Raw genomic sequence first — 12,545 nt, 5'->3', positions numbered from 1 at the left:
TATTTAGTTTAGATGGGGGGTCGCACTTTCCCTGTCGTAACCGTTCATTCCTACCTTCCGGGGCAAGTGCGACCCCGTTACCTGGGGTAAGTGCGACCCCCTGTCGCACATACCCCAGGCTACGGGGTTGAAGTATGGATTGAATTTTTAGTTTCTGTCAAACAGTTCTTGCGTTAAACTTTTAGTTTCTGTCTGGCAGTTCTTGCGTTAAACTTTCTTAAATAAATGTTGCAAAATACCGAAGTTTATAAAACTAGGTCTTTTAATTAGAGTCCTCTCACTCTTATTTTGAAGATTTATCTGATAAAGATAGCTTACTTCAGTTTGTAGATTGATTATGATAGGGCATTGGATATCATGTCTTCTGACGAGGAGGATGTAGATGACATGGTATTAATGCCTGAAACAAGATAGCAAAAAAGCTTAAAAAAATCGGTGACTAACATTCAAAGTGGAGATTGGATTCTGGCTAGATTCAGCAGCAAAAAGTCAGTTGCTCACTATGTAGGGAAAATTCTGGAGATTAATGAATAAGGTGATGCCGTGGTTTGCTTTTTGAGGACATTTTTTGGAGCTGAAATAAGTTTCACCTGTCCATGGAATGAGGATTCCAGCGAAATACCTAGGGAAGGTGTAAAAATATTACCGAATCCCCTGTCGGCCGTCGACCGGCCGGCTTACAAATGTTTTTTTTTTTCAAAAAGTATTTCAAATACTGTTTTAGATTTCAAACTCCCAAGTCACAGGTATTGTGCATTACAATTTTGCCCAGCCCTACTTACATAATACTTGAACTGCTCTCAGAACTAGCTATGCAATCATTGCAAGAAAGGCTGTTAACTTCCACCTCACCGTCCTCCTCAAAAACTCGTGCCTCCACAGAATAGGTTGTGCTCGGGGCACACACGAGCTCGAACGATGCATTCGTTTTGATTGTGCATAATTTGCACGCAACCAATGGCTATGTAAACATATGGCGTGGTCAGCGTAATCTTCTCGTCCGACCCTAATATAAATGTAATTTCATTGTTAAATTTCATAAACACATCTAATATGTATTTTACAAGAGCCGGTGATATTATGTTTCCATAGCTATGCATCTTCACTCCCCGGCTTTCAGCATGCATGTAGCAATTTCTGTTGCTTATGTAAGTAAACATTGCTGCCGTTGTAATTTTCGGCAAGTTTCCGGTGTCAGCCTTGGTGAAACTAGGTTCCGTGGCGTTTGCTTTTTACGATGAAACCTCCGAAAGATATATAAGAAATAAAACCTCGCTTAAAGTCGTTAAATAAGCCGAGAAATTTGGTGACAATGCGCAACGCCACTGGATTTCCCACACGATTGCATGAGCTGACGTCACTTTCCGGCTGGCCAATGGAATTACGTTTTGAAGTGGGTGTGTTTTTGGAACTGTTTAGGTCATTTCTTTTGTAAATTCTTAAGAAAATATGTAAAATAAGTGCGTTAAAGTGGCCTTTAGGGCAATTTTACTATATTTTACGATTTTTAGTTAGTATTTGAATGGATATTAAAATTTTGTCCAGAGACCTATTGAAATTCACTAAAGACAAAATATGAACAGGGACGACGGCTACCCAATCAGAAACGTTTGGAAGAGAGTGCTGACCAATCAGCGCACAGGGGGAGATCGGCCAGTGCTCTATAAGACGGCAAAAAATCAAAACTTCTCACCTCGCAACATCCAAAAACACAGCAATAATCAAATGTTCAACAACCGCAGACTTTCTTGCCACACAAAACACACTCAAACATCTCAACATACCCTACAATACATACTGCCTCCCCGAAAATAGGAGAAGAGAATTCGCACTACGCGGAATCTTTGTCTCGGTTCCAGAGGAACAAATCCTTGCTGACCTACAGCAACTAGGATTCCCCTTTCTCTCTTGCCATCGTATCCTCTCAACCAGACCATCTCAAAGACAACGTGATCAAGGAACGCTCTCAGTTCCTAAATATCCTACTCAAACCATACATGTTATCACAGAAAACACCATTGACGCCGCCAAATTCATGGCAACAAAGCACATTGCCGGAGTAGGCTTTAAAATAGACATATTTAAGAAACCTGCCATACCAGTACAATGCCACCGGTGCCAAGCCATAGGGCACACCAAAAACCACTGCAGTCTCCCCCATAAGTGTGTCAAATGTGCTGGTGACCACGCATCAACAGATTGTGAGAAAGACCCTAAACTTCCAGCCAAATGCGCGCTATGCGCAGAGGAACACACGGCCAGCTACCGCGGGTGCGAGAAACATAAAGCGGCGAAAGCCGCCATGGCAGCCCGCCGCCTAGCAAGCACCAACCAGCAATCTGCTCCCCAGCCTCCCCCGCTTACCCGCTCTTTCGCCTCTGTCACGAACCCTGGATTCCCTTCATTATACCCTTCAACCGCTCCCCAAAACGAAGTCAGTGAACTACTCACCTGGTTCAAGGACATAAGCTCCCACCTTTTCTCTCTCCACTCAACAGTGGAAAGAAAAATATTCCTACTAAATCAAATGCTACTCCTCCAAGCCCAACAATGAACACACACCCCAACAACAATAAGTCACCAAACGTCATATCTTGGAACTGCAACGGCATACTGGCTAAAAAACACGAACTCCTCCAGTATGCCCTCGATAACAACATCGACATTATACCATTACAAGAAACACATCTTACACCAGACAAAACTCTGTACTCTCCACATTACAATACTTACAGACTGGACCGCCTAACACGTGGCGGAGGAGTAGCAATCCTTATCCGGAAATCCCTCCCTCACTCCCTCTTAAACTCCCCAGACCCCACAAAATTTGAAACTCTTGGTATCTCGTTAAACACCAAAGCCGGTCCACTCAACCTTTTTACAGTCTACCGTAAACCCAACCAAAAATTCACAGCGGACGATCTGGAACGCCTCTTCTACACTCCAAGCGGCGTTTACTTCGGCGATTGGAACTGTAAACACCCAATATGGAATAGCAATAGGACAAATAAACATGGAAACACCCTACATTCCCATATCAAAAATAAAGACTTCCAAGTCCTGGCTCCACTCTCACCTACTCACTATTCCCCTAAATCCTGTGACGTCATAGATTTCGGCCTTGCCCATAACCTACCAATTTCCTTCACTCCATCAGTAATCTATTCCTTCACTTCAGATCACCTCCCTTTAAAATTTTCCCTTCCCCTACACAACCAGCCACCTTCCCCCTCAATCATGAACGTCACAGACTGGGATAAATTCACTGTTCACCTTAACGAGTCCCTCTCCAAAATCGATCCCATCACAGACTCTACTCCCGAAAGAATAGAAAACCAGGTGGATAAACTCACCTCCGCCTTAGCCTCTGCCAAAGAATTGGCCTCCCGTTCCTTCACTCCCCGAAAGAAGGACCACACCAAATTCCCCCAATTCCTTGTCGAAATGATAAAGCGCCGCAACATTGCCCGAAGGCTATGGCAAAGACAACGAGCACCCCAATATAAAACCACTTACAACCGCCTCTCAAATGAAATCAAAAAGGAAATCGCCAATATCAACCGCCGAAACTGGGAAAACCATATCAAAAAATTAACCTTTGACAACCCAGCACCCTTTGACACAAAATCCATATGGAAGATCCATATATCTCTTAAAAAGACTGATAAAAATTTCTTTCACCCTATCTCTCTAAATTCAACCCTAATCTTCGATCCCTCTAAAAAAGTAGAAATTCAGGCTGACCATCTTCAAAAAACAATGTCCCTTGATAAATCCCTCTCTCCAGTTGAAGAGGCGGTCAACAAATATGTAGACAACCTCCCCTCCCACTCCATTGCCAACGTCACTCTTTCCACTCCTTCCGCAGTCCTTGCCATAATAAACTCTCTTTCTGTTAAAAAAGCTCCCGGCCTTGATAAAATCAGCAATACTCAACTCCGATATGCCGGCCGATGCCCAAAGTTTCCTATTCTTCTATCCAATCTATTCAATCTTTGCTTCACACTCCCATACTTCCCATCTCCCTGGAAAAAAGCCAAAGTTATCCTTCTTCCCAAACCCGGAAAAGACCCCAAAGTCCCAGGTAACTCCCGACCAATCTCCCTCCTCTCTAATCTGTCCAAAATATTCGAAGTCCTTGTCCTTCACCGCCTGGAATTCTTCTGCACAAAAAACAAAATTATTAGGCCTGAACAACATGGCTTTCGCAGAAGAACCTCCGCCATACACCAAATCCTTCGGCTCGTTGAAAAAGATCAGCCATAGCTTCAACCGCCGCCTTTCAACAGACGCGGTATTCTTAGACGTTGCGCGCGCCTTTGACAAGGTCTGGCACAGAGGCCTTTTATTCAAACTTCATCAACTCAACTTTCCACTCCCCGACATTATATTCATAAAAGAATATCTATTGCAAAGACAGTTCCTAGTCGTCGAAGCTAAGACACTCCTCTCTACGCCCTATGGAAGCTGGCGTTCCCCAAGGATCCATTCTCAGTCCGCTTTTATTCACACTCTTCGTAAACGACATGCCACACACACCAAACACATCACTACACATGTACGCCGACGACACCGCTATAGCAGCGACGTCTCGACGTGGAGACACAAACATCAATAAACTCAACACCCACCTGAAACTCATAAATAAATGGACACACACTTGGAAAATACAAATAAACGCTGCTAAAAGCACACATATACACTTCTCACAAAGACGCAAATTCGCTCCACAGACATCGCCATTCATAAACAAGAACCGAATACCAAGAGCCCCCACCCACAAATTCCTAGGTGTCTTGCTAGACGGAAAACTCTCCTACAACGCCCATTTAAAATACTGTACTGGAAAGGCATTAACTGCTCGGCAGGCAGTTGCCTCACTATGCTCAAAATCCTCACCTCTCACCCACAATCACAGAGTAAGACTATACACCTCAATCATCCGACCCGTCCTCCTGTACGGCTGTGAGATATTTGCACTATCAAAAAGCATTCGAAAAAAGCTGGAAATCTTCCAGAACAAAACCCTCCGCCTCCTCCTTCACCAATCCCGCCTAGTCAGAACATCAGAAATCCGATCCAGACACAAACTTCCCACAATCAACGCGTACGTCCTTAAACTAGCCAATAACTTTAAGTCCAGACTCGGGGCAACCCAAAATACACTACTCACAAACATCTGGGATAATGACCCAACAATCCCTACTACATACAAACTCCCTCAATTAATTACTCGTCTATGAGTCTTTCCTATGTCTTTCTTTCTTGTAGAATAGTCATTCAATGCAATGTATAATAAAAAAGGTATTTATAATATTATGTGTATAAAAAAAAGACGACGATGAAATTGAAAAGAAAAGAATGCAAAAAAAATAAAAATAAAATCATAAAAGAAAAAAAATATATACAGTTAATTCAAAGAAATGAATAACCAATAAAAATAGAGAAAATAAAAGCAAAAAAATAATAATAATAATAAAAATAAAAATAAAATTAATAAACCAAAAGAAAAAGAACTAAAAAATATATAAAAAATAAAAATATGCAAAAAAAAAATAACAAACTCATTATAAAAAGAGAGTAAAGTAACTCTACCCCCATCATCCAAATTTAAAGGTAAATACCCCCAATTACCAAGGTAAAGAAAACCTGTTAATTAAAAGTTTAATTATGTATCAATGTATTCATTTAATTTCAATATGTAAATGTCAAATTCCATATTAGTCATAAGCTTCTGCTCACACAAACAAAACACTACCCCCACAACATAGACAATTGCGCAAAAAAAATTGATATCTCCTGTAATCTGGCTGGTTAGGGTGAAGGAATTCACCGGGACAGCGAGACAGCGCCTTCGGCGCGTTATTTAATGAATGAGAAAACTGCTCACCTTCGACCTGAAGACGAAAGCTGAATGGCTTTCGAAACTGTTGTCAACCATAAACGACAGCCGCGGCTCGAGAACCCGAAAATTAGCAGTCATCATAAATGCATATTTTTCAAGTTATTTGCGAAAAACCGATTGAACCGAAATATTGATTTTTTTCGACGGAAAACTAACTTTCAATCGTGAAAAACTCGAAAAATATCAATGCTACGAAATAAATTCGAGTTATAATTTTAGCTTATAATTAGATTTTCCATCGATTTCTATGGTCAAAATCTAATAAAAAAAATTCCATCCCCGAGATGGGGTGGCAATAACTCCCTTGATAAAAGCGCCCGTCGGCATGATATAGATTTTGATCATTGGTGTATTCCATACCTACTCTCAAAATTTCAAATAAACCCATCCAATTTGAAAAAATTGCAGTCCAAAGTGCTTCATTTCCCCAAGAACGGCTCTTCACCATGGGCCATTAGCCGTCACTGACTGAGTGTGTTTTTTGTCTTTTGGTGCAGGGCACCATCATTCCCGAGGCAGTCCACTTCTGGGAGAGGGCGCTCATGGTCCGCAAGACAGGCAACGTCATCAGGCTCAACAGGTGAGCGTGCTGCAAAAAATACAACTCCCATTGAAAGGTAATGTTTTGAGTCTTCGTTAGCAATAAATTTAGATGATGGATTGGATATGGGGAATCCAAGGTAGGGTTAACCAAAGGAAGGAATCCTGAGGTGAGGGGCGTGAATGAATGGTCGGGGGTGGGGCTTAGAGCGCGGGCTTCCCAACTTGTGGGTGCAGGTTCAAATCCCGGTGGTTGCAGAGAATTGTCAGACAGGCCACGGTCCCTACTTGTAGCTCTTCAAGCAGGTAGAGCCGTGAGATGGGTCGTTATGCCTTGGAGTGCGAGTGGGCAATGGTGGCGCTGGGTTTCCCTCCACACTTCCCACCTTACCCATCCCTCATGGAGCAAACGATCTTAGCTGTATGGTATGCCTTGATGATGTCTTCATTTGTCACTTATGAAATGCAATATGGTGTTATTGAAACTCCACCCCATACTAATCCTGTAATTAACTTGTAGGAGATGTGTGGGTGACCGGGTGTTCTACAGGAGAAAAGCCACATACTGCATGGAAGCGTGTGAAGCTGTTACCTCTTGTGGAGAAGTAAGAGTGCCCGAGGAACACTTGGATGTGAGTGCTAGTGTGAATCTAGATGTCACGCAGCTGGATCCAACACAGCTGAAATAATTCATTTCATACGGAATGCATGCAGCATATTGTCTTTGCCTGCAATTAATCCATAGCATAAATGAAAGCTATTGTAGTTAGTATTTCGTACTGTAAGTACGTATTTTTGGTAATGCTGCTAAGTCAGATCATGTTAGCTTCTGTTCTGTGTACCTGGAAAATGGTCTGTTCTATTCATTAATAGCTCATATAATAATAATAATTGATTTAACATTACAACTGTTATATTTCGTTGGAAGAACCATATTGGTAACAAATTATATCTGTACTAGGTTTGACAATGGGGAACTTGCATGATTTTTTTTTATTTCACAGGCGGACAGAAAATTATGTTCTGAATACAACAAAGCAAACCGCATGTATATCTGAGTTTTCCTTCGCGAGATATTCAATGATAAATATGACGAATTTTAAAGCGCGGGAAAAACTCCCTCACCCCCCAAGCCACTGCCGACGAAGCCTCGATGACGTCAAAGGTGCCTAAACATCACGCGAAGCTATTGTTGTGATTGTTTGTAATAGTTGCCAGCAGTTGTGAGAGCTTCGTTTGTTAGACGTGTTGATTATTTTCTATTTAAAGATAAATATCCGACGATAGAGGCTTGGAAGCCCTCATATTTTGCATTATTTATAATATTAATATCTGAGTAAGGGCATAAAAGAGCAGTTAAACCAAAAATTTTACAATACCTAAATAACATCGATGTAGGAGTCTGAGCCACGGCCGTTGGAAGGGGGATACGTTAATTGTAAGTTGATGTTATCGACGGCATATCATTCACTTAAGTATGTAATTAGAACGATTTTGATGTTTACTAATGTCCGCTATGCTTTTATATACAATAACTTCATCCGTTTATTCGTAGGTACCGGAGAATTCGTCGTTTAGGACTGTCTGTGCTTGTATTATGGGGTGAGTTCCAGTCAATGCAACTTTTGCTCGCTGATTGGAGACATCTAGGAACATTTTTGTGCCAAAATAGTGTTATTTTCAACGTGACATCTCCCGTTAAGCTACTGCTAATAATCACAGTGCCAGTGGTTGTAATGCTCAAAGTTTGACAAGGTTGAAAAATGTCGGCCAAGAGTTATCAGTGTTTCATCGTGATTGAATTGTGAAAAGTGCTATTACGCTATCGATAAATGTCTAACAGTAGTGTAAAAATTGTCAGTGGCGTGTTAACCTCCGTTGTTCACCGTAGATAGGACATTTCACGATCAAGATATTGAAATAAAAACTGTGTGTGAAGTTTGCTATTCCATTATTTCAACGAATAGTGGTGAGAAAAGTCACCTGTGTCACTTGTGTGGGCTAATTTAAGGGTTTAAATCAGTGAATAAATAGTTTTTTTCCATCATAACGAGCTCTGTTATTGTAAGTTGTACGTGATGAATATAAGAATGTGACAGTGACCTCCAGTTTTTGATAAGAGTATTTGCCTATTTCCCACTATATTTTTATGGTATATGCTAGTATATTGTTTATGGATTCACATATATTATTGAAAAAGGTTGTAGCTTGTGTGTGTGTTGGCAGCGGAACCGATTCGCGATCTCACATGTGGATTGTGTGCACACTGTTTTGCTGTGAATTCGTACCGTAGGACGGATAGGACTACCTTCTCCGCTAATTCGGCGTTGCCAAATTCAACAGCACAACTTACTCTAATGTCAACAGCACAGCTTACGATCGTTATCCTCTAGTATTACAAGTTTCTTTTACATCTCGATTTGCCGCCGACGTATAGCAATAATTTGTCTTAACAAATTCTATGAGGGTCGTGGCATTAGTTTTTGGTGTCCTAACACCCCATGCCACACGCCTTTTATGCGGCTTGCGGGGTATTATGTAGATGTAGATGAATTTCAGGTGTACTATTCGAACGAGTGGCAGCGTTATCATCAATTTTTCCGATAAGTAAAGCATACGAAGTGAAACGCTTGTACTTAATCATCCCGATGTCGCATTATTAATATCTCAAGTAATATTTGTGGCACAATAGCAATAGGAAAACTTGCCCAAGAATAACAGAACAAAATAAAGTGACGATGAGCGGCTAAATACTCCCTCAAAACGAATTTTACATCATGTGCTCAGCGTATTTCCCAACTCCATACGGTTGTTTAGGCACCTATGACGTCACGCCTGGCCTCGGGTGTCTTCGCGCAGTGGTCGGCTCAGAGAAATTTTTCTCGATTTTAAATGCAATTTTTTTTATTTCTTTTGATGTTGAATGGAGAAACTGAAGGTATTTTTGCGAGCTATTATATCCATTTTACTCATTCAAAATAGTTTTTAGAGCAATCTACGGCCCATGCAAGTTCCTCATTGGTTAGATATTTTAAATTAAATTGATAAATCTCAATTGATCAGAAGATTTGACAATGGAAAATTAATCAAGTTTCTTTGGAAGAAAAAAATATGCTCAAGACTTGAAAAACAGGTAATTTTGAGGAGGAATCAACTTAAATGTAATATTTGAGAGAAGAAGATTTCGAGACGAATGATAATTATATTCTTTATCTTGACCACGTGAATGAGGCTTTGGAGGCATAAGGTGATAAAATTGTATTCAGCTAATGTGTTTACTTTGCAAGGTTCTTCCTCTTTTTTTATAAAAATAAGTTATCACCCTGTGCCTTTGCTTAATTTGATGTAGATAATGATTTTTTAGAAGTCTAATCATGAAACGGTGGATGGTAAAGTTAGACCTCCTATTACAGTCATTCATCAGATAATGAAGGGTACTTAAAGAAAGAAATGTGTTCAACACTTTGAAGCCCAAGCCCGAGTATACCTCGGGATGCACTTTTTCTCCAGGGACCCGAGCCCTAGTAAAGCTCGGACTGTCGTTTTTGATTCTGTGGAAAAGTATTCCGTGCGTTTTTCTCGGGCCCGAACTATCTACTCTACTCCTTCATCTATCTGGTCTTTTCGTTTGGGAGGAACTGTCATTTAGTGTCTCCTATATGTGCTTTTTCGGATTAGGAAATGATTTTATAAAAAAAGAAGAAAAAGGCCTGGGTTCCTCGCAACCTGCATATAAAAATACCACGGGCTTCAAAGTGTTAAATAATTATTTCCACATTGACCACCACAGCTGTCACGATGACTGTCAATGGAAGTTGCTGCCTTGCCATTCTGGTTGTCATAGTGACCGGGCATGGAGTGACTGATTGTTTAGGCTGGCATTGGGTGCTTTCCATTCATGCGACTCATGGGTCGACTAGTGTCGACTCGCGGTAACTGTTTATAACTCTCCTATTCCTGTGCGTTACCGTTTGTTGACTTGTGTCACAACAGTCGGCGACACACATAGAATGGAACACGAAAACCGCGACGCAAGTCGACTTGTGTTGACATGTGTCGATGAATGCAAAGCACCCATTGTGACCTAAGTTTTCATCCACATTGGGTGATTGTCTTAGGTACTTAGGTTAATTGAGATATAATGTATGTTAGCAACAAATTTTGAATCTTTTCATTAAGAATATTTCAGTTTCTAACATTTATAAATAATTTATTAATCCAACAAATCTGACCGGAGTACCTAAAAACCAGAGTATAATTAATTTTAGGTTCATTCATTGCAATTGTTTTTCTATGTATCATGGATCAATAATTCCCAACTGAAAAAAAACACTGACATCCCTGGAAATATTTAGTAAAACCAGACGGTAGTCAACATGTTAAAAATATGTATGATAGGAGAGTTGAGTGTGGGAAAACTAATTCAGGATGCAAGTATGGTTAAGTTCATGTTATTGTAGCCCATCCTGCATTTCCCCTGGATCCTGCTTCTCTTTGCCATGCAGGTGTGTCGAACGTGCGATGAGAGTGGCCACAATTGCCGGGAGAGTGGTCCCAGTGGAATAGCCAACATTCCGTTGGGTGAGGACGCTGGTGGCTTGGGGGCCAAAGGTGAAGGTGTGTCTAGTGCTGACTTCATTCTGTACGTATCCGCGGTGGAGACGGAGCGATGCAGTTGGGGCTCGACTGTGGCGTATGCTGCGCATTGCCAGCAGGAGGCAGCACTTGATAGGTTAGTTGGATTGATCGTGGGCCATCCCTCGGCTTAAATGCGATGACATAAATTTCACCCGGTATCCTCTGAGCATCTTCAGGTCAAAGTTTTTGTCATCACACTGGCATATGCACTGATTTGGGATGTGTTGTATGCCACAAAGGATATGTGGGATGGAAAATCCTTCAAACGAGGCCTGCAGAAGCCATAGGACATGGGCTGCTATTCTGGATGGAATAGCATTATGCTATTCTTTGATATTGCAACCGATGTTGCTATAATATAGCGTATTGCAACGCCTATGCTATTTGGTATTCAGAAGGGTTGCAATTCGTGGTTTTACTACACCGGAAGACGTAATTCTCAGAATAGCATAGGCCCGTAGCAATTCACTATTCTGAACGGCGAATTGCAACCGGTAGGCTTGCAATAATATTACGCGGTCTTCGAGGCCGAGCTATGCGGTATTGCATCCATAAAACGTGCGCATTGCGATGTCGACTTGTTTTTCTGAGGTTAAAGTAACCTAATCAAGCATTGAAAAATGGAATAATAGCCAAAAATAAAATGATATTTGCTTTATTTTAATTAAATAATAGTAGCAAAAGTGATGAATATTTAACTAGTTAAGTGAATTGGGTAGAAATTAACATTCGCGCTTATTATATGAAGCACAAGCTTGCTTCATCGACAGTACGAAAACAATAACAATTAATGCAAAGAATTACTACAATTAGCCCAAATTTTACGTGTTTTATTCATAATTTTATTTCATCACTTGACTAGCTACTAAAAATATCCTCAATGTAGGCTATCAGGTCGATTCTTGAAAATTTTCAAGCTTGTGTTAACACACTAACTCGCCAAATATAATAATAGTTATAGCTTTCAATGAAAACCATATATTACCATCATAATACCATATACTTTGATCAGCCGTTCATTTCCTCAATTGGACAGTATGTAGAAATACATGCAACGAGTCGAAATTATTTTCCCCACTATTCGCTATACCTTCTACAATTAAAACTTAAAATTTACAAACTTATAACACGGGCAGTCGACTTGAATTACTTGCTTAAAACAAAGGACTTCTACGACAACCAATAAAGTTTCCGAACAAATATGATTCGCCACAAACGTTTAATGGAATATCCATGTACATCATTAATGCAATATATATCATGTGGAATTCAATACAAATTGTTTCCTCTATAGACAAGTAAGTTATTCACACAATTAAGTTTCAGTATATCGGCACAGTTCAGGGTCTATCAAAAATTTCAGTGAGCACATTAAAATCAGCTGATACGAAAACAATGATAACTGACACAGCAGCACTTTCCACACGATTCACTATTGCTAGATTCACTTTTTCACAGCTGT

The 12,545-nt window shown here is 40.5% G+C and overlaps 1 protein-coding gene across 1 annotated transcript in view; it reads left to right on the top strand.

Annotated features, from left to right (window-relative positions):
• LOC124163742 (leishmanolysin-like peptidase) overlaps positions 1-12,545 on the top strand; it is a 357,882-nt gene that overhangs the window by 284,289 nt on the left and 61,048 nt on the right. The window contains exons 4-6 of the mRNA XM_046540817.1: positions 6,403-6,485; positions 6,966-7,077; positions 10,951-11,177. Of these exons, the coding sequence (XP_046396773.1) occupies positions 6,403-6,485; positions 6,966-7,077; positions 10,951-11,177 (422 nt within the window). The remainder of the gene's footprint in view (positions 1-6,402; positions 6,486-6,965; positions 7,078-10,950; positions 11,178-12,545) is intronic.

The sequence above is a fragment of the Ischnura elegans genome, chromosome 8 (genome assembly GCF_921293095.1).
Source record: "Ischnura elegans chromosome 8, ioIscEleg1.1, whole genome shotgun sequence".
NCBI lineage: Eukaryota > Metazoa > Arthropoda > Insecta > Odonata > Coenagrionidae > Ischnura > Ischnura elegans.
The sequence above is the reverse complement of the archived record's forward strand: the minus strand, read 5'-3'. Positions and strand labels throughout refer to the sequence as shown.